At 36.6% G+C, this 23080-nt stretch overlaps 1 protein-coding gene across 2 annotated transcripts in view; it reads left to right on the top strand.

Moving 5' to 3' along the window:
- LOC122815322 (protein mono-ADP-ribosyltransferase PARP12-like) overlaps nt 1–19731 on the top strand; it is a 289865-nt gene extending 270134 nt beyond the window's left edge. For both annotated transcript variants that reach the window (XM_044087735.1, XM_044087736.1), the window contains 2 exons: nt 5544–5664; nt 18890–19731. In XM_044087735.1, the coding sequence (XP_043943670.1) occupies nt 5544–5664; nt 18890–18951 (183 nt within the window). In that variant the 3' untranslated portion in view covers nt 18952–19731. The remainder of the gene's footprint in view (nt 1–5543; nt 5665–18889) is intronic.
- Nucleotides 19732–23080: the final 3349 nt, after the last annotated feature.

The raw sequence follows: 23080 nt of genomic DNA, 5'->3' as shown, positions 1-23080 counted from the left end.
GTTTTGATTGTTCTCACTCCATGGACAACATTGATTTCCTAGATGTCAAGATCATCAAGAGTATTCATGGCTTTGATACTGAACTCTTCAGAAAAACTTGCTGGAAGAATAATCTGCTACATTGTGGGAGTATGCACCCTCAACATATATATAGGAACATTATTAAGAATCAAACCACCAGGGTTTCTAGATTGACATCAGAACAAACAGCCTACCATAAACAGAAAGCAAGTTTAGCTAGGGATTTTATATCTAGGGGTTATGACAAGAAACTAGTATCTGAGGCTATTTCAGAAGGTGATTCTAGCAGAATTAATGAGGGAGCTCCGTTGATAAATAGATCCTGTACTCAATCCATTCAACCTAGGACCAGAAACACATCTAGTACAAATAGGATTGTTATTCCATACACCAATAGAAACAATCATGTCCTAGATATTTTCAACAAACATTGGAATCTTCTAATGATAGATGAAAAGATTAGTTGACAGATTTACAATTTTTTGCTAACACCAATAGTTACACACACCCTGAGACTAAGAGGACATATACATTCAAACACCATGCCAATTGTAAATCTGTCAATTTAGTATACTTAGCAGATTGTCAATCTTGCCGGACCTTTTATGTGGGGATGACGACTAGATCGTTACGCGAACGTATCAGAGAGCATGTTTACGCAATAGCGAAAGGAAACACTTTGAATGCATTGGCGAAACATATTGTGGACCAAGGTGACACACATATGTTTAGGTTTCTGGTCCTTGAAATGGTCACTACTGATGGTAGATTAGGTAACATCAAAAATAGGGTTGAAGAGAGGGAAGGTAAATGGATCTTGAAGCTACAAGCCCACAGATTTGGGCTTAATGACAGGCTTACTATTAAGCCGTTTTTAGCTTCTAGACCTTTAAAACATTAAGCACCATGAAATCCCTGCTATTGTAAGCGATGTTGAGCTTTTATATGTCCGTTTTTTATATGTTTGCTCCTTTAAGAGTATCATGATGTCATTATATGCAGGTGTTTATAATGAGGCATTTGAAAACTGTTTTTATGTCTGATGAAGCGTTGTATAGCAACGCGAAAGCGCTCACATATTTTACTGCAGTTGGTTTGTTTTTAATAATAAATGTGGACTTTGTTCAATAAGGAAATCTCGTTGGAATTTTATTGGAGCTTGTGCTACAGTCCATGGTGCACTCATCGCTTTCCTATTTGACATAGTCAATAAGTTGCTCTTCTTCTGCCTCAGGTATTACCTCTGTCACTCAGTCTACATTGTCGCTACCTCTACCTTTGTGTAACCCTACATTGTTATTAAGGGTGCATGCCTTCCCATCTCTTATCATTGCTGTCCCTCTGTAACTTTGTCTCTTTCCGTTTTATCACTTGATCAACATGTTTGTCTACATACAAAACGATGTTATTAAACTTGTTTTCATATTCAATAAATAATAAATCAGTGGTAATAGCCTGTTCTAGTGTTGTAACCTCTTTCATAAGCACATCAATACTTTCAGTATTAAATTTCATAGTAAATTCTAACAGTTCAGTCCTGTGCCTATTAAACACCTCAATAAGACTAAAATATTCCTTGGACCCATACAAAACTCCAAAGGGAAACTTGTACAATCTCAGTTCCTTTGGTATTTGTGATTGTACTAAACCTTTTTTCAAATAGGCATTTTCAAACTGTAGTGACTTTGATTTTTTTCAGTTTATTTTCAAAACTTTGATTATTTTCAGTTTATTTTCAAAATGTTTGAGTCTCTCTTGTAGACTAACCTGTTCATCATCTAGAGGTACATGACTCATGAAAAAAGTGAAATCATGTGTCAACCAGTTTTTAAAGTCCTTCCTTGTATTGCCATTCGAAATAGATGATATATTATTGTCCTTTCGTCCATTGCCTGACTTCGTAATATACTCATTTCTCCCGTTTGTTTCTATGTTCCTATTTCTTTTGTTGCTCAATAAAACTCCCCTTCCTGATATAGAATCTACCATTTGGCTGGTTTGTGCAAAACTGTGAACATTATTATTCCCAAGACCATTGTTTGGGTTGGCAATAGGAAGCAAACGCAAAGTGGTGTTAATCTGGTTGACCTGCTGAGTCAACAATTCAATTAATTGTGTTAACTGTCCCACAGAGTCACTTTGTGAATGGGACTGAGAATCCCCCTCCATCTCAACAAATCAATAGACTGGTTCACAAACGCTCCGATATACAAGAGTACATGGTTTGTAGTAAATATTTGAATGAAATGGAGCTTTTTGTTACAAGTTTAGTTTATCCCAGAAACCAAATGCTCCATTTGTTGTACAAGCCAACGTTACAACCATGACTGCAACAACAGTCTAAGGCCTCTTTGAACTATCTAATAAAATAGATGGTTCAACTATATGAAGTGAAAAATTACAGTACTATAAATACTATAAATACCACAGAAATATACTGCAGCAGGTAGTTTGATTGTCCCAGGGAACTCCACAATAAAAGGAGAGCCAACCAATACCGATAGTGAGGTCTCAGTTTCCACTTAAAAAGCTGCAAACAATCTGATAATTCTTTAAGCAGCCGGTTAACTAGATAGCTGGGTTCAAAAATGAGAGGATAAAGAATAGGTTACCACAAGTAAAAATGGTGTCACAGGAAACTCCTTCAAAAGAGGAGAGCACAGAAATAGCCCCTATCTGGTTTCATAGTATTCATTTTTTTTAAGTTTATTTTATGTTAGTGGTTAGTTGGTGGTGATACTGTTTTATTTTATTACAATATATATATATATATATATATATATATATATATATATATATATATATATATATATATACACATACACACACACATTTCTGAGGGACACACCATTTATTGTATATAAAAAGGCCAAAACTATTAAAGAATGTTTACAGATGGATGACAAGTTTATCAAAACAAATACAACTAATAAGATAGCAAGCGCGCTTGCTTGTGATTTTTGTAAAGCTTGTTGCCACATAATGCAGGGTAAATTTATTACTCTACACCATCATAATCACGTTATTTATGCCGAAAGGCACTCTGCATGTGATTCCATTGGTATTATTTACATTGTTATATCTAGATATTGTGAGGCTTTTCATGCTGGCATGACTACTAGATGCCTTCAAAAGTGTATTGTAGAACATTTTTATGATACAAAAACTAAAAAAAAAAATTAAATAATACATTATATAAACACTTTAAATCATTTCAAGATCATGAGAACTTTCATTTTTTTTGTCCTGGATAGGGTTCAAGAGGATAAGAAATGGGGAGATTTTAACAACAGGGTAGAAATGAGAGAGACCTTGAAGCAACTTAAATTACAAGCAAGAAAAGAAGAAAATGTAACATGGCAGGGAAAAATCCATTTTAGCAATCCAAAATCTTCCTAACTATGCAACTCAAAAAAAATGGGGACAATGGTGTAGTTTTGCAAATTATTGATACTTGCAAATAAATTAACAATGTATGCATTCTGCTGTCAGTAGTATTTAAAAATACTTAAAAAGCACTGACTAGTCTAACAAACTTCCATGGGTACAGGGGGAGTACAGCCTCAACACTGGAGAGTGCAGGGGGCACAACCTTACCCCCCTGCAAAACTAATTGCAATAAATAGTTATTTTACTTGTAGTTTATGAGAGTAAGAGGTTTATATGCTTAAATATTATTAGGCGGTTCACCGAGTTGTGATTTTCATGTTGTATTTTGTCATCAGTACATGGTTTCACTGTAACCTGCTAATAACCTAATGACAATGCACTAAGATGCTAAGTATCACACTTACATAAAATACTAATGACAATGAATGCTACATTGAATACTGAATACAATATATATTTGGTTATCCTACCTCATATGTTGGTATCAGGTTATATGTACTCCTGCTGTAGTCATTTATTTTAGAAGAGAGTAGAGGGTTTATTTGAAACAAATCAAGAATGCCGAAAATATAAAAAAATGTACTAAATATCACATTCCCATGTATTAAATAAAATTATGTATGAAAAGCAATTTGGTTTCTAACAGGGACTCAGCTGTAAATCAAAGAAAACAGCATTTTCTTTTACTTGAACAGAATTTTTTTGTTTAAATATTTTATTAAAATATTTAAAAATAAGCAATAATATTTAACATAAATAACATATGAAGAATTTGGATGATTAAACAATGAATGGAAATTATCCAAAAATGACAGACAACTAGATAGTTTACTATATGAAAAACTGTATATTGTTATGAAAGTCTTTATTACTGACATATTAAGGATTGTTTATTTAGCAGCACTTGAACAGAATTTGATATCAAAGGAAAGTGCTTTATTATCTTCTGTTTAAGTTATATTATATTATAAGCATAAAAAGAACACATTTTGGTAACCTGAAAGTTGATATGTTTCTATGTTCTGACTCTGGCATGCATATATTAATAATCTATAATGCTGATTCTTGCTGCAGAACTAGACTTGTAGTTGCTTACCTTACTACATTTGCTTTTGATGAGTTAATCCAACAGCTTCTATTACCCACAAAAGATTTATGTTGTGTGTCCTCTGAGTTATACATATATACAATGTACGGATTACAAAAATTCTTGCATCTTTACTTGTACGAATGTAATCACAAACATTGTTCCCAGGTTTTAAACTTATAAAACATACCCAGTTATCTACATACAATAAGTAAATAAAGATACTTAAAACATTTTATTCTGATGGTATAAGTAGCATCCCTTCATCTTTGGAGTGAGGATATGGTAGCTCCATGTTCTTGTCACATGGAGGTGAATTCCATCAATGAACACCTCTCTAGTCATGCTATCCCTACAATGGATATACAGATACCTGAGGTCACTGAAGTGGAAACAGTACAATACAGTATTTTATTCTACCTCTATAGAAAATAAGCAAGGATGCCTAAACTTCCTTCCATAGGTAGTTAGTAGGCTTGCAGTCCAGGAGACCATTAAGGAGCCTTGTCCTTTTTCCCAGTTGCTCCAAAGCATTATCTAGTTAAGTGACTTGCTCAAGGTCACACAGTAGACAAATGAGGGCTGCGAGAATCAAACCCTGTACCACTGGAACTACAGCTAACAGCTTTAACCCTCAGTGTCAACTGCCAAGACACTTTCTGGTCAAATGCTATTTATTTAACATTTGTTAACCGGGAAAGTTCAACTTGGAACAAAGCCAATTTTCAGCGGAGACCCGGAGAGAAACACTCAAGATGCATGTAATACAGGAGGAAACCTACACAAACACAGGGAGGACATGCAGACTCCACACAGAAGGCAATCCAGCCAAGAATCGAACCGGAGAACCTCTTGATTTGAGACGACAAAGCTACCACTGTACTGTACTGATCATCCAGTTCCTGAACTTGCATTTTCAGCACTGTAACTGTCCATTAATTTACACCAAATATTGCTAACATAATGCATTTGTATTTTGTGGGACCTTTTTTTATTCATCGGAAATGTATATAACATAGTTTCTTCTTTTTTTTATATTTTTCAGAGTGGCACTAACACTGAATGCTCCATTTCTAACAGCGATATTGAAATAAAGTACCAAGGAAATCCAGCAAGCACACTGGCCTTTACAGTTGGGGGCTTTCAGTACAAGTTAGATTTTTCAGGTAATGTTTTATAATCTCTTGCCAGTTAAAATTAATAAAGTTGCAGAAGCTGACAGTTACTCATCTCTCAAGCGCACCTGTGAGAATAAGTTATAAGTAACTCCTACAAATCTGAGGCAAAAATAAAACAAAGGGTGTTTTTCACAGAAACTGCAGAAGTATGGCTTTCCAGCTGAGCACAGTTCAGGTACCGTTGACATACCCTCTCTTAAGTCTTTTAACTGACACCGTTTGCAAACTATAGTACTACAGTGGTATTTTTTCAGACTCTAAAACTGAATGGCTCTAGGACAGGAGAAATCTCACAAAACCAGGGGATCATTGCTAGTGCACACTTAGACTGCACTGGCAGTAGTTTACAATGAAAACATTCTGATCTGTGTTATGTGCTCTGCAGAAGTTGTCACTAAATTACAGTGTTTAAAGCATTCCATTAGTGTGTGTGTGTGTGTGTGTGTGTGTGTGTGTGTGTGTGTGTGTGTGTGTGTGTGTGTGTGTGTGTGTGTGTGTGTGTGTAAAGGTTGTAGACTCAGAATACATATACGTACACATATACAAATACATTTATGTCTGCAATAAACTCCTCTGAAGATACTTTTAATCAGTAGAGTTTAGCACAGTCGATGTCAGAAATATTGAAGCTAGGAATATTGTGTGTTCAGCGAAGATTGCCATGGTGACCAAGGTATTATAGGTCAGGTGTTAGCTTGTGGAAGTGCTGTTTTTAACACTGTGCCTGGTGCTGCTGTTTATTGATCCTTTTCTGGTGCCACATTTACCATGATCAGTTCTATAGTACTATAGCTTGATCTAGCAAATTGATGTGCTATAGTCAAGTCCATAATGATGCATGCCAAGAACATTCCTCTCAGCATCCAAGATGTACCCATAATTGCCTCCTTCTGCAGTTCATATGGAGTCACCTGTATTGGTAGCTTATTTACTTATACCTGACAATTATCTTTTTATTCCGCTGTGGCGACCCCTAACCGGGAAAAGCCGAAAGACACAACAACATCTTTTTATTATTCCTATTGCACTACCTGGATATCTTTATTCCACACTGCTCAAGTTTCAGCTTGCATATGCTGGCATTTAATGACTTAGTTTTGTCCTTCGTAAATCAACTACAATATTTGCTTCTCATGCTTCTACTTTACTGATTATTGGTATTGGTTGATCCCATGTGATCAGAACTTTATTTTTAGTAATCTTTTTTGTCTAATTTTCCAGTGCTTCTCAGCTACCTGTATATTAGTGTTTACACTATCCTCAGTGTAACAATCGTGCCACATTATTGTATCTTTCTCCAACTTCAGCAAGTAGTAAAGAAGACACACCAAAATCTTGGCTGCATCTATAGAGTAAAACATTACCTTACTGACTGTGTAGACAGAACATAGCCATTTCTTTTGTACTCCCCACCCTATTATTTGCTTTTCATATATTAACCAATCTAAACTCCTCTCCATCTGCCAAACTAGAGCAATGCTATAGTAAAGTATACAAATTCGCAACTAACAAACAATATAGATCACATCACTACCTCCCTACCTCTCCCTAAAATAACTAAACTTGTTCAAAATAATTGCCTCTTGTACTCACAATTAATTATAAGCTTTGAACTACTGCACGACCCTGAAAAAATTCTGTCTCTTCACTCCATCATCACTCTCACATTAAGAGACCTCCACGCTCCACTGACAAATGATTACTGTCCATAACTAAACCAAACAATAATGTAGTATACTCTCTGTATTCACACTGCTTTGCTAACAGCTGTAATACCATCCCACTCCAATTAAGAATGCCCTGCAACCTAAAATACGTTAAATTCCAACTAAAGCAACACATGATGGATAAATGGCTCTGAACCTGCACCACTCCTGGTTAGACTGGTACTAATGTAGCTATATGGATTCATATCATAAGTCTCTACTGCACAAAATGTAATGTACTATTATCACAACTATGCCCTCCTGTATCATCTCATCTCCTTTATCCTCCTTGTTCCTTCTCCACTCCTTCCTTTCTTTGGGTTGTTCTAGCTTCTCTTATGTTCCTATATCCTAGAGATTTTGAACAGATCATTATAACAACAAATATTCTTACATAAAATCTGCCAGTCTGTGCATACTGATGATATTGCAATGTATTATACATCCTTGTATTTAAAAAATATTCATATATAACCTATGTAACTGTTAGTTTTAGTTGAAACTGGAAATGTAATTGATGTCAATGATGTCTGAATAATGGAACTTGTCTCCATGGACCTCTTCTGAAAAACAGCAATGCTCAGTCAGATTTTCCTGGTAAACAAATGCCAATAAACAAATTTCAGTTTACAGACTCTCACCCATGACTAAATCACAGCCAGCAACACGATGTACAACCATTCCTAGTTTTGGGTTATAGACCTTGTAAACCAACATGCATGTGGCCCACTATCCTGAGCTGCCATTATTAACCTTTCATCTGTTGGTTTAAATTCATCTATTCTTAGCCATTCACGTAGCAAGTTTTGATCATTGTTTGGTCGTGACAGTAATCCTTTCTCCTTGTCCCTAGAATTGTGGGCTTTCCCGTTTCATTTCTTCTTTGTGGTCCTGTTCTTTATATAATTTATTTTCTTTTTTCTACCACTGGTTTGGTTTCCATTCCTGATACTTTCCAAAATGCTTATGCTAATCTGAGCACTAATGCCGTGTTAGACTTGTTTTCTTCACAAGTTAGAACTTTCACAATGCTTGACTATAATAATGTCAACAAGTATGTATGAGGTCTCACAAATGCACATCTACACATAGTCAATTTCAAGGAGCCCCATACCTCCTTCAGATCAATGGATATATAATTATGACATGCACTGTTTTTTATATGTCAAGTGCATGCGCGTGAATGGTATGGAAGAACAGCCATCACCTGGTGGTGGTGTGAACCAATTGGCTCTAGATGATTGTCACTGTTAAGTGACACTCCGACTCCATGTGCAAAAATGGGAAAAGGGGGTTGTAAATGGATGGATGGATGGATAGATGGATGGACGGATGGATGGATGGATGGATGGATGGATGGATGGATGGATGGACGGATGGATGGATGGATGGATGGATGGATGGATGGATGGATGGATGGACGGATGGATGGATGGATGGATGGATGGATGGATGGATGGATGGATGGATGGATGGATGGATGGATTTAATAAGCAAGTAGTAGTTTTCTTGTTTTCCTCTCCAGCCGATATACTTTTGTGGGCCAGATAGTCATGACAAAGCTATAAATTAAAACAGGAAAAGCAAGCTGACTTATAGCTTGACCCTAACCCATGGAAGTCAAGGCACTTTTCAATATTAGGTTTAGTCTGCTAAAATGTTCCTTACTAAGTTTTGTTTTGTTCTCATTTGTTCATGCTAGCTGAATGGCTCCCCTTCAACCCATAGTTAAGGACCAAAAAAAACAAATGACTTCCAAGATAAGAAAAAGTTTTCTCTCCTTCTGTAATAGTGAAGTCACTGCTGATGTGCCCATAGAAATTTCAGTGGTAATGATTTTCTGTACAAAACAATAATCAGCATTCTGTTCTTCAGTGTCTCATGATTTAGGCACTTGACTTGAGCAACATGATCTTGGTCACGTATAGATACACCAGTAAAGCACAGCCCTTTGTTAGGCACCTTATCAATGATTCATGCAGTTGTAACAGATGCTACAAACAGAGTGTGCTCAGTTCAGAGGGCTGGTATGGGTCAGTTAAAACAGTTACAGTTGATACTACAGTGTGCTAAGTTAAATAGCATTATGTACACTGTCCCAAGAGTAGTAGGTTAAACTTAAAAGATGTATGTGATATCAGATTTAAAGGTGAAAAGTGCAACAGTCCTTTATCAAATCAATCAGACCAACAGAGCTTTGAGTCCCTGCATACCACTTATTCATTTGTACTCCTAACAGGTGCTTCCATAACGTTTCCCTGGAAGCATGACCATTAAGAATTCTACTGGGCTATAGTTCAGTAGTAAGAGCATGATCATTCAGAATTCTCCTGGGTTGTAGTTCCGCAGTAGGAGGGCACTAGGAGTCACCTGCAACAGGGGTTAATTCTTGAGTGGCCCGAGTTCTTCAACATTTATATAATGCGGCCTGCAACAGTTGAAAGTTAGTCACCCTTGCTTCAAATAGGCAACCTGCCACTTAGTGTTATAGCCTCACAGTAAAAGTGTTCAAAATAGTATGGTGCTACATAGGTTCATAGGTAGGTACTAGGCTATTGGCCCTAGGGCCTATATAAGCCTAGCCAAATGGCTTTTGCCACCCAAGAAAATTATTTTCCTGTGCCCCTGTCAAGCAAAGCCACAGAAGTGATCGCCGGGTTGAATTTCCTATCTCCCATCCAATCATCAAGATTTTTCCTGAAGAGTGCTACTAATGAGGAGCTTTGTTTGAGATAGATAGGTAGTTTGTTCCAGAGTATGGGAAGTCTCTGGGACAGGAATCTATCCCTCCAGCATGTTCTGTTTATTATAGTGACAAGGTTTAGGTCCCTACAGTGTGTAGCTCAGAGGGATTGGGATTTCTTTACGTGGAGTATGTCCAACAGCTCTGGGTTTGACATAGCTTTGTATGTTAGGCAGAGATCACCTCAGAGTAGGCGATATGTGACAGAGTCAAGCTGGAGTTTTTGAGACGGTCTGCATAGGGCATCTATTTGAGGCCAGTAATCCTCTTTGTGAGGTATTTCTGTGGCCTTTCCAGTTGTTGTAGATGTCTTGTGAGGTACATACCAAAAGTGGCATTGTACTCTATAATGGGTCTAATGAGTGATAAGTAGAGGGGGACAATGACCTCTTTTTTTCTGGATGGGAAACCTTTTGTGATGAGGTGTGCCACATAGAAGGATTTCCTGACTACTGTGGTGATGTGATTATCAAAGGAGAGACTACTGTCTACCTGTGTCCCAAGGTCTCTTATCACACTTTCGGTGTTAAGTAGACTACCGCCTATGTGGTAGTTCATGGATACAGAGTTTTTACCAAAAGGGATGACAATGCACTTTTTGGCATTGAGCTTGAGGCCATGGCTTTGACACCAGGCATCTGTCTCAGTGAGGCCCTTTTGTAGGATGTCCACATCGTTAGGAGTTTTGATTATGGCTCCTAATTTGCAGTCATCTGTGAACTTTGTTAGCCAAAGACCTTCTGTGTTAGCCTGTACTTCAGAGAAGTAGCTACCAAACAGGAGAGGACCTAGGACTGAACCCTGTGGTACTCCACTTGTCACTGGTCTGAAGTTGGATCTAGAGTCTGCTACTTTCACAGTGTGGGTTGGCAACCCATCTTGTGACATAGGGATTTATACCTAGTTTAGTGAGTTTGTCTGTAATTCCAGAGTGGGGGATGGTGTCGAAAGCCTAGGCAAGATTTAGATAGGCTGTGTGTACCACCTTACCCTCATCTACGGCTTTGGTGACCGCTTCAAAGAAGTCATCAGGTTTAGGAGACATAATCTGCCTTTTACAAACCCAAACCGAGTAGGGTCCAAAGTTTGGAGATTACCAGTGTTATTGTTTATAAGTTCCATGATGATATGCTCCATAGACTTGCACACCAGGCTCGTCAGGCTAATGGGGTGGTAGTTCCCGGGGTCCGTGGTGGCTCCCCCTTTGTGGAGTGGGATAACCGTTGCTGTGCACCATTCATTGTGCACAAAGCCTGAGGTGAGGCTATGATTGAACATGGTACTTAGGTGAGGTGCCAGTTCGATCTGTAGTTCATGTAGAACGCAGCCTGGGATGTTGTCAGGTCCCATGGATGCTGTGTTCTTGGCTTTGGAGAGTGTGTTTTTTACCTGTGCAGCCGTGATTACAGGTACTTTGCATTCTTCCAGTATAGAGATGGGTCCTTTAGGGGATGAGAGAGGGGTAAAGTTAGCACTGAACCTATCTGCCAGGATGTTGGCAATACCAGTTGGTTCTGTATATTTAGTGCCATTGTGCTGTAACTCAGAGCAGATCTGAGTGTTGCCATTGAGATTCTTGACATAGCTATAGAATGCTTTGTGGTTGTCTTTAGAATCAGTGGCAATTTTGTTTTCATAATTAGCTTTGGAGGATTTTATGAGGGATCTCAGCTTCTTACTGAGACTGACCATGGAGTTCCTCCAATCATGGGATTTTACTCTTTTTTGCAACAGTTTCTTTCTTCTGTTGTAGAGTTTGTTTATAGCAGGGGACCACCAGATTGGCTTCCTTTTTTTGCAGGATAGCATCTTGGTTCTGTTAGGGATTGCACGATCCATGCACTCGTGTAAGTCCTTATAAAGTGCAATTGTATAGGATTCAGCAGTCGTATCTCTATTGTCCGTCAGCATGGGTGTCATGAAGTTTGCCACCTCTATCTTAAGAAGCGTGAAGTTGGCTTTGGAGAAATTTTTTACGGTGGTTTCCCTAATGGGGGGTGGGGGTGGGCTGTGGATGTCTAGGGTGATTTGCTTGAATGTTGTTGTCTTGAATTAGATAAAACTATGTACCTACTTTAGAGCATTGGGTATACATAGGGAAGTCTGGGAAATATGATATATAGAAGTCCATATGGCAGTATACAGATAGGGCAGCAAAACCTGTCAGTGTCATATTATGTATTTAATATTGTGAAATGAACTTAACTGTTGCATTAATGAAGGCTAATAAAGGTAAGTAACTTTCACAGCAAATTCTATGCAACACTTGTTTTTTCAGGTAACAAAGCACTTCTTCAGAAAAAGTTGTACAAAATTCATTTAAGGGAATTTGCTTATTGTAAAATACTGTTTTTTTTTTGTTTTCTTTTTTGTACAGTCTTTGCTAGAAAGCTTTATTGGTTCTTTATATGTATTTATCTGTAGACTAAGTGAGCATCATGTTGGTTAAAAATAGAGTTTTCATCAGTAAGACAGATTTTTTGTGAGACAAGTCAATAAAACAAACACAAAAAGAAAGCATTATGGTTCTCACACAAAGTGTTCACAAATTTTAAATAAGAAAAAACTGCAATGAGACTGTAGAAAGTCATAGATGGAAAGGGGGAATGGAACAATACATCATTGATAAATTGCTTGTTTGTGATTCATAAGATTCTGTGTTCTGTGATCTTAAATAACCATCTTACTTATTCTTTGTTATTTCTCTTTAATCAGGCACCAAATATGTGCCATGATCATAGTAATTGTTGATACATCTTCTCCTAAAACAATTATATTCAAATGCTATGCAATATTTCTCTTACGGTAATTTTCACTGTTAATGTTGTTATCAATGTGTTTTCTATTTTTGCATGAAATATTATGATATAATCATATGACATTTTTGTACTTTACATTTTTGGAGCTTTTCTCCCTGGGCCTTCAGTGAAAAGGGGTTTTAGCTCAGCTAGACAAACCCAGTATGCAAAAGCAATACATAAAAGAAATATAAATAAATAAATAACTGATGTTTAAAAAAGATTCTAGATGCCCGTAATATCAGAGATATTTGCCTATCACAGAGAGATATTTCAAGGCCAAGAGAAGAGACTCTTGGTGGGCCACAGTTAGAAGAAACTGTGGAAATACTAAAAGAATCGGGAGTACTAAGGACCTAGTTGTGGATATACTCAAGGAGTAAGTGAAGCTTTGGATGTTTTTAGGATTGGAATGCAGCTTGAAAAGAACTGCAATGCCCCAGAATACGGAGTTTCATTGAGAGGCTTTAAAATTAGAACTGTGAGCAACTACTACACATGCTAAAAAGAAATATGCTTATTTCATTTTAAACTGAAAGTCAATATTAATTTGACTTTTGTGCTATAGGCAAACTGCACTTAAAAACGTACTAAATCCAGTATATTATAATTGCTATGCTGCTGGTTTTAGTTGACAAAATATGGTCTATATACAATACAGAGAGAGCGATAACATTGTTTTGTGAAGGAACTGTTACAGTTTGCGAAAGAAATTAAGAAAGTCAGAGACTACTAGTGTAGACCAACATGAATATGGGTCAGCACACAATGGCTCTTCAGAAGAGGAGCATTGCTCTTTAGGAGAAGAGTGGGGCTATCAATGAACACCCAGCCTCCAGGCACAGATTAATAGGATAGCAACTATATTAACAACCCAAAAAACAGCCAACAGTTGAAGTAAGGGTGATAACACTAAAGCTTATCTCATAGCGTTTGGAAGATGTGTCACCAAATTAATTGATAGTCTGGCCAGGATAAAATATTGTCTTCCTACCTTACAGGGGGAGCACTTAAAGCATATATGCATATTGAGGGCATTGACTACATTCATTTATTTATTTATTTAATTTTACATTTGTTAACTGGGATAGTCTGTTGGGGTGTAGGCCCGTTTTCATCTGAGTCGTTGGGAGAAAAGCTCCAGATGTACAAGTTACATAAGCATTAATATAACAGAAAAAAAGTAGATTATTGTAGTAATAGAAATAGAAATGTACATTGGCATCAGTTGCATCTCATTAAAAAAATCAGAGGATGGTATTATGAGCATAGTTACAGAGTATACAGTTTTATGTTGTAAGCATTTGAGGGAAGTTTAGTTCTGTTAGTCAGGTTAGTATAGACAGACAAAGAGGAGAAGGTGGTTTGAAGAGACAGATATTTCTGGCAACATTAGTAGGGGTTAATAAGTGGTTACTGTTCTGGGAGGATATGGGTAAGAAAGAAGACAAACAGGAAATGTATTAGCCTGAATTGATGCAGGAACAGGTCTTGAATATATATATATATATATATATATATATATATATATATATATATATATATATATAAACTAGAAAAAACTAAAAGAAGGACTACTATCTAGGACTGGTGTGTCTTCTGAAAAACAAACCAATGAAATTTTGTAACAGTACATTTCTTCATGCAAGAGTGTAAATGGCTCTTTTAAAATATATTCTAAAATTATGCTCAGAATTAGAAGTGAACAAAAAAAGAATAAAATAAAAAGACTGACCATTTAGCAGCTAGTATATTCGAAAGTATACTCCAGAGTAATTTAAATGAGTTTTTCAGAGTGACCCTAACAGCATTGATAAATTTGTTGTGCTAACCGGAATGTCACTATCCTATGAAGTACTGTTTAAAACTGTGCAATGTAAACCTGCAGCAAATAATGTGTAGATATCTGTGGACAACAAAAAAAAAAATCAGCAACTGAATTAGTATGCTTCAGTAATAGAAATGCACTTCACAACATGTTACTTCTAGTCAACATGCTGGTAATGAATATGTAAATGTGTCTATCAAAAATGTGATTTCTAACCAATGTGGTGACAATCAAACTGTATTAATAAAGAATGATAAAGTAACTGCAAAAGTAGTAGAATCAGCATATTGTCTCTGTGCCACTATCCAGTTAGCCAAATATATAGTAGTAGTGGATGGGAAGAAATTGAAAGACAAGACTCTGTGAACATGATCACACCTGTTACTGAGCCATATGTCTGTAGACATAAAATAGATGACAATTGGAAGGTGAAAGTAATACATGTTGAGGGGGGCAGGAAGGATCATCCTGTAACACATGTAGAAATGCAAACTCTGTTGGGTAAAGTTCTGTAGCCTGCAGCATTGGTACCTAATGTAACACAAGACGACATATTTGGTCAAGACTTTACTCGGTTCAATGCACTATAATAATTATGGTGGAAAGAGGACTAAGTTACTTCCCTACCTCCTTTTTGCTGTAAGCGATGTCACAAGCTAAAACAGGATTTACCCCTTCTGAGTTACTATACTGTAGATATCCTTGGGGCTTGTAGGACATAGCAAAGGAAACTTTGGATTAAGAGAAAATTCCATATTAAAGTGTGATTATACACTTTATATGCTTGCAAGATATGTTAAAAGTCATTATGAAAATTGTTAAGGAACATATGCAAAGGACAAAAGAGATGCAACAGAGGGTGAAAATAAGAATACCAAATCCAGAGAGTTTAATACAGAGTACAAAGTGTTAAAAATAAGTTTCTAGCAAATCAGCAAGGAAACTGAGATGGTGGAGAAAAGAATGCTATAAATAAAAAGTATAACAGAAACTGGAAAAAGGAAGCCAGAGCAGGCATATCACATATACATTTTAAAACCACAGAAGAAAGCTGAAGGTTTTGTAGTCAGACTGGAAGCTGACATTCATAATAATAATAGTAGGGTATCAGAAAGTTCTATCTCTGCTGTTCAAGCAGTTGAAACATTGTCAAAGACCCAGAAACAAGAAGATACTTTACTGAGAAACAAAGCATTCTTTTCTAAACTACATGGTAGAATGGATTTAATACAGCATAGTACTGAAACTGTACTGGAGAGAAAGTAAACTTAAAACTGTACAGGATAGCAGAGTCCCAGAGAAAAGCAACAAGCGAAGAAATGAAAAAAATAGTTAAAATATGACTTATTAAGGACTCCAAAAGTGAATACAATGTTCCAGTTGTGTTATTCCCTAAGCCAGTTAGCTCTATAAGATTTTGTAATGATCTCTGGAAAAAAAAATGTGATATCCAAATTTGGTGCGTATCCCTAAAAGTAAGGCTATGCAAAGCAAGTCTTTTGTGCTCACTTGATTCTGATATATTCCTATCAACCTTGTAGCCAAAGAAAAGACAGGCTTCTCCATCCCTGAAGTTTTTTTTTTTTTATAACACTGTCTTAACCTTTGGACTTCATTGAGCAAGTGCCAGTTTTCAAAGACTTATGATTAAAGTTCTAAAACCACACAACAGATATTCAGCTATGCATACCTTAACAATGTCATAATTTATTCAAAACATCGTTAGTCACATTTACCCAAAATATAAGCTGTGATGGAATCTGTAAGACAAAAATCACATGACAGGTTATCAAAATTCAACTTTATTGATACCTAATGGTATGCAAACAAGTAATTAGACCCCAAACAGACAAAATAGAAACCATAAAAAACTGATCTATATCCAGTACCTAATGATATGTCATAGCACTGTTAGGACTAGTTAGCTGCTGCAGAAAATGTGTACCTAACTTTCATTTGTCTGCTTCTCCCAAGTTTTCAAGGGACTTTGTAATCCACTGTGTATGTAGTCTGCCATCCTGGGTCACCATTACTTAGCATCTTTTGGTTTGAATTCACCTCTCATTAACCATTCCTGTGTCAAATCTTGGTCAATATAAGGTTGTTCCAGAAGGTCTCTGTACTGACCATTATATTTGTGAACTTTCAGTTTTTTTTTTTCACCTGCTCATTTTCCTTCTATTCCTTATTTTTTAGCACATTCACGTGCTGATTTTTGTCTACATCTGGTCTGATTTCCATTCCTAATTTATTCCAAAATGCTCATACTAAACTAAGCAAAAATGTTATCTTAGACTTCCCCTCCTCATTTTTTAAACCTCTCCCTAGGTTTGTATCTGATGCGGTCAGCAGATATGTATACAGTCCATAACTGCAGATCTAAACATGTCATTTTCGAGGAGGCCCATTCTTCCTTCAGAGTAAAGAATGTATAAGGAATATATAACTGTGGTATACCCTGATTTTTATACATCATTTGATAAGCATTAAGCATATTTCTTGTATTTGTGTCAAGTTGATTCAATACACTTTTGGATCCAACCAGTCAGTCATACCAAAGCTGTAAGTTAGAACAGAAAGAGCAAATTGATTTATAGCATGGGCTTTATTCTTAAATGTTATGGCAGTTTTCAATATAATTCTAGTCTTCTAAAGAATTCCTTACTAAGTTTTGTTTTCCTTTGTTCATGTTTTATTGTTGTCCCTTCATCTGTTCTCAAATATTTATTCCCTCCCTCCTGTTTCCATTATGCCTGACTGGGGCTCCTTTATCCTTCCTATTTCTCTGCCCCTTCCCCGAGAAGGGAATCACTGCCTAGGCAAACCGATCAATATCTTCATAAAACAGGGCTTTGTTTACTACAAAGAACTAATCATCATCTTTATTAATGTTAATTTTGGGGGGTCAGAAATACACTCATTAATCAAGATGTATGAGACCTTGGTCTTCATGTAAAACAGAACTTACTAATCACTTGATATGAGAAAATGATAGGCTGTAACTCACAGACCTACCAAAAGCTAATGTTCTCAGAAAATACTGTGCTTAGCTTCCCTGCACAGCTGATTATTTGGCTATGCTCCCAGTCATGCCATAGTCTCTGAAAAAGCTTATTCTGTTGAACCTCCAAATAACAGCTCACGCACAGCATATATGTGCTGCTTGGTGGAGGACAGTAGGTATAAACCTGCTACTGTCTCTGTCTTGGCAAAGCAAACACAATTTCCTTTCACTTTGTTTCTCATTTTTCTCATTTTTATATACCAAGATTACTCCAAGCAACTTTTGAAGTAATGAAGTGCTAAGCTGCACTTTGAGGAATTGCAACTATTTTCGCAAGACCAAGAACACTTTTTGCTTAAATACCCATTGTGTTTAATGAGTTACATCCACAGCTCAGTATCTATGACTGTTAGTTTTCAGTAAAGCATTTCAGAGTAACTACTTGCCTTTTTCCCTGTTAGTATTAACTTAGAAACTTAGACTGTTTCACATAAAAGTCGTAAAATGATATCCTGTCATTCGGACTTGATTATATTTAGAATTCATGGCAAGAAGTTAAATATCACTTCTTATTCTCACTATACATATATGTAGGTAATAAAACACTGGGAAACAAAAGTCCTGCCACAGACTTCAGTCACTTTTGAACACCTGCAACTCCCAAGTATGTGTTATAAGGATGGCAAGACACATTTAAAGGATATTAAATAACTGCATTTGAGATACCATTCACTACATTTCCAAGGAACTCACTGATACATGGAAATAGTAAAAGAAATCATTGGAGTACTATAACAAACTAGTAAGAACTGGCAAGGTAGCCTGTCAGTGGCAGCCAAAGGAAGAAAGGTTCAGCATGGGAAATTAATTTAACTACCAGTTTTAATTTTAAGCAAACTCTGTGGTAGGCAGCTGATAAATATCATCAAATGATCTAGCGCTCTATGTTTATGATCTACAGGTGAGAAACTATTACATTAGTAGACTTGGCGTTTCACAGTGCAAAGTTTAAGGTACTACTTTAATAAGGTAGTATTTTAACTAGAAATTAAATGATAAAATTGGAATGGCACTTAAGCACACATTACTCCAAAAATGAATACTAATATGTTTTACATTATTTTTCCTCTACAGCTATGCAGCAAACAAACCTCACCACTGGCACAACCCGCAGGATACGTCGTGTTGAAAGCTAACAATGCAAACAGAAAAATGCCTTTCATGTGACAGCACTGCCTAATGTGCCTGGTATTTGGAGAAAGTGAGATCTTTGCCAGTTACAATATTAACAGCTGGACAACACAAGATGTCAGCCAGCTCTTCAAGGGATGCCATCTTTATATACAGTAAAAAGAGTACAAGCCTTACACCAACTTCAAGACTTTGTTCAAGTTCCTCAAAAACATGTCATTCTTGATTAAAGGTAAACAGTCTACCAAAGTAAAAGATTGCTGTAGAAAAGTGTACTTTACCTCGTTTGATTTTGGTGATGCAATGCCTTTCTACAGTGACTGCCATGCAAGCTGAAACAGCAATGCAATAAAATATTCACATGTACAGTTAGTTACACTTGACATCTCAGTAAGATTCTGAGCGCATGAAGGGGATAACTATATAATATGGTGATGATCAGAGATCACAGACTAATTACAGTCATCAATTGTATCTTTATCTCCTATATTAAAACCCTGGCCACTTTGCAGTGTCCAACCTTCAATCATTATATTGTCCATATCTCTAACAATCCAGTGCCATTGTTACAGCTGCTGCCTCCAGACATTCTAGAAAGAACTAACCTGAAGGAGAAGAAATGGAGAACATCTGTGGGATCACATTGGTTGGGTTTTGGTGAAAAGAACTTTATAAGCTGTTGTTCTGATTCTAGCTTTGTGTATTTTCTAAAATATTTCCTTAAAAAATAATAATTATATAAAATAGTGCCTACTGAAAATAAATAAATGAGAAATACAACTGTATTTTGCTTTGCATGTGATAAATAACTGCAATATGAAAATTAATTGAAAAACATACATACAGCTGCATTTTGATAAATCAGTTGGTACATGATCTGTTTTACATTTACTTTGCCTTGACTGGAGTGACAGACTCCTTTAACAAAAGGGCCCTTTCTGATGACATAGCATGGAGACAGGTCATGCTTTGGAAATGAATCGTTGACTTAATTCTAGTACTATCTTAAATATGATACAGAAACTTGAGACACAATATGAAATTATTAAACTCCATAAAAAAATGTCAAGTTAAAAAGAGCTAGTGGTTATGCTAGCAAACCTTGTTTTTTTTTTTTGCCAAGTGCTGTGGCAATGATATCAGCCACCTGAGAGTATAACACAGAGTAGAAAAGCTATGAACTGCTAAAGAGTTTCATCCTATAGTTCTGTGTTTCATGGTGTCATTTTTTACATTTGCATTCCATGTGACGCAGTCTCTTAACCAAACAGTACTCCTATATTTCTCTTTATAAAAAAATGTACTTATGCTTTAAACCTTCCGCAGTGGAAATGTGCCAGACTACAATGTTGCTAACCCAAGTTTGAGTGGCAACCCAGCACAAGATTACACTTTTCTGGGACTGTGAAAAAAAAAAAAAAAAAAAAGGAAGAGGAAGAAGGCAATAATTTTTCAAGAGATTTCTCTGCTGGGGGCCAATGGATAAGAGCCAGGCAAGCTAATAAAACTAGATGCCAGCAACAGTGGGCCAGCACACACAAGTAGGCTCTGATGTGTGCTCTGCATGCTGGTATGCAATGGAAGGGCACATAAAGATGATGGAAACACTATTCTTTCCTGTACTTCCTGTTTTTTGAGCAAGAATAAGATGGCATGAGGTAAATCCCTCCTGAGAAAGGAGACACTCCCTAAGGCGAAATCTGATCTATCATGGGGAGTTGCATAGAGACAGAGTAACAGATTGAGATAAATGGGGGATCTCTATGACCAAAACAAACATGGAAGAGAAGGCAGTCATACCTTGGTGGAGGGGGGGGGGGGCTTTACCAGTTAACAAATGAATGCAAACACTTTGTCTCCTGTCTTGCAATGACTTCCTCATCATAGGAATACTGTCTTATTGGCCAAATTAGTAGTACTGCACTGTCTGAAGCAATTCAGCTTAGCTGTCCAAGGGCCTCTGATAGGAAGGGGACATTTTTGGAACCACATTTTTACTGATAGCCAAGTTTTGGTCGCTACTAAAAGGAAGTTGCAGTCCATGTGCTAAATTCTTCTTTTCCCCTGTGGCTCTCTGTCAGTCTGGGTCATTTATGAATCTGTATCAATAGTACCATACACTACAATCTAAACCGAGTTGTTGTAAAAGATAAAGTCCTAGATAATCATGTTGCTGTACCAAAAAAAGAAACACCACTGGCCACGGCTGCTGAATTCCAGAAATTTATTCCACAGACAGGTTAAGCGCTTTCATCCAAACACTATTAGGACTTCTTCAGAACAACACTTAAGTAAATCCCAACCCTTAAATACCCATAAACATCTTAATTAACATAATAGATTAATTAATTAAATATTTGGTGCAATAAAACATTTAAAAGAACACAACCATGTCAGATCTAAAATCTTAAAAAACTACCCTAAAATATACTTTAATTTCAATACAGCTGATATACTATAATTTTCATCTATACCTGGATAATTAGTTGCATCCAAACGCAACTGCGACCTTAACTCACAAATATCTAGGTGTACATCTAAAATCCTACCTTGTACATCTTTAATTAATTGCTGCAGAACAAGAAATTTAAAAATGTGCCCTTGACATTTAAAAGTGTACCTCGTCAGTGCATTGGTGACTTTCCCATTCTTAATGTCTAACAAATGTAAATTTTTTCTGTCTGTAAACCGCCTACTCATCTTTCCAATATAAAATGCTGGGCAGTGTTCACACTTGGCCATGTATACCACATTTTTACTTAAACAGTTAAAATGTTCCTGCATGTGCATGTTAGACCCATTTATCTGTACTGTATGTTAGACCCATTTATACGTATTTGACTTCCAGTCTCCATAATATACTTACTTAAAGCACACATTCCACACTTGAAGTTTCCAAATGTTCTGTTCATACTATTATGCCTTATTTGACTACCCATCTCTAATGTTTCCTTAAAGGATCTATCTCTTCTGAAAGCAAATCTGGAACCGTTGCCCAGCTTGTCTTCAGCATTCCTATCTAATTGCAGTAGTCCCCAATTCTTTTTAATGATATCCTGGTTGAATGTGGTGATAAACATCAACCCTCCTCCTTATATATATATATATATATATATATATATATATATATATATATATATATATATATATAAAACTGTGGGTACTTGCTGATTTTATTCTGATGAAGCCTCAGGCAGAGATGAAATTGCTCAATTCTTATAAATTATTATTATATTCATAAAGGAGGTAACTCCACAGAACTCTCCAACTTCCAATCCATAGTCTTACTTTCCCCCATCTCTAAAATCCTTGAAAAATGTGTACACATACAACCCATGGACTACTTACTCCAACAAAACCTACTCACTACCACACAACATGTTTTTTGGCCCAATCACAGTACTACTACTACTGCCCTCCTATCCTTCACCCACTCAACCTCTCTCGCCAGGGACAACAACAACAAACTTACCTCCTGTATCTTTCTTGACCTCTCCAAAGCATTCGATATTGTCTCTCACCCTATACTGCTTTCTAAACTTGCTGATCTTAACCTATCTAACACTACTATTTCTTGTTTCCCAAGCTACCTCTCTAACAATCAGCAATCAGTTAAATGGCTCTTCTCCCTTTCTCCCCATCAAAATTGTAGTTCCTGAAGGGTCAGTTCTTGGTCCCTTACTATTTAATATCTTCACAAATGACTTACACACTTCCTGCCCACACTCCTCACTTATACAACATGCCAGTGACTCAACAGTCATCTCTACCACTGATACCTCCCTGACTTACTCACCCTGTCCCAAAACTCTTTTCACTCTATTGAAAAATGGCTCACCAACAACCAACTCATCCTTAATCCCCAAACAAAGAACAAGCTCTTGCTATTCTTCCCTAAATCTCTTATCTCCCTTCTCCATTACTTCACTCAACAACACAGTCACAAATCCAGATAACCACTTCAAACTGCTAGGAGTCATCATTGATGATCAGCTCAAATTTGACCCGTATGTCCAACACTGTATAAAAAAAATACACCAAAAACGTGTAATACTTTACAGAAACAACAAATTCTTCACAAATGACTCAAGAATCTCCATTCCCCATATTTTCCTTCTCCCCTGTCTTCTCTAT

The sequence above is a fragment of the Protopterus annectens genome, chromosome 11.part0 (assembly GCF_019279795.1).
Source record: "Protopterus annectens isolate FY-2018-M chromosome 11.part0, PAN1.0, whole genome shotgun sequence".
NCBI lineage: Eukaryota > Metazoa > Chordata > Ceratodontiformes > Protopteridae > Protopterus > Protopterus annectens.
Note: the sequence above shows the minus strand (reverse complement) of the source record. Positions and strands in the feature narration are given on the sequence as shown.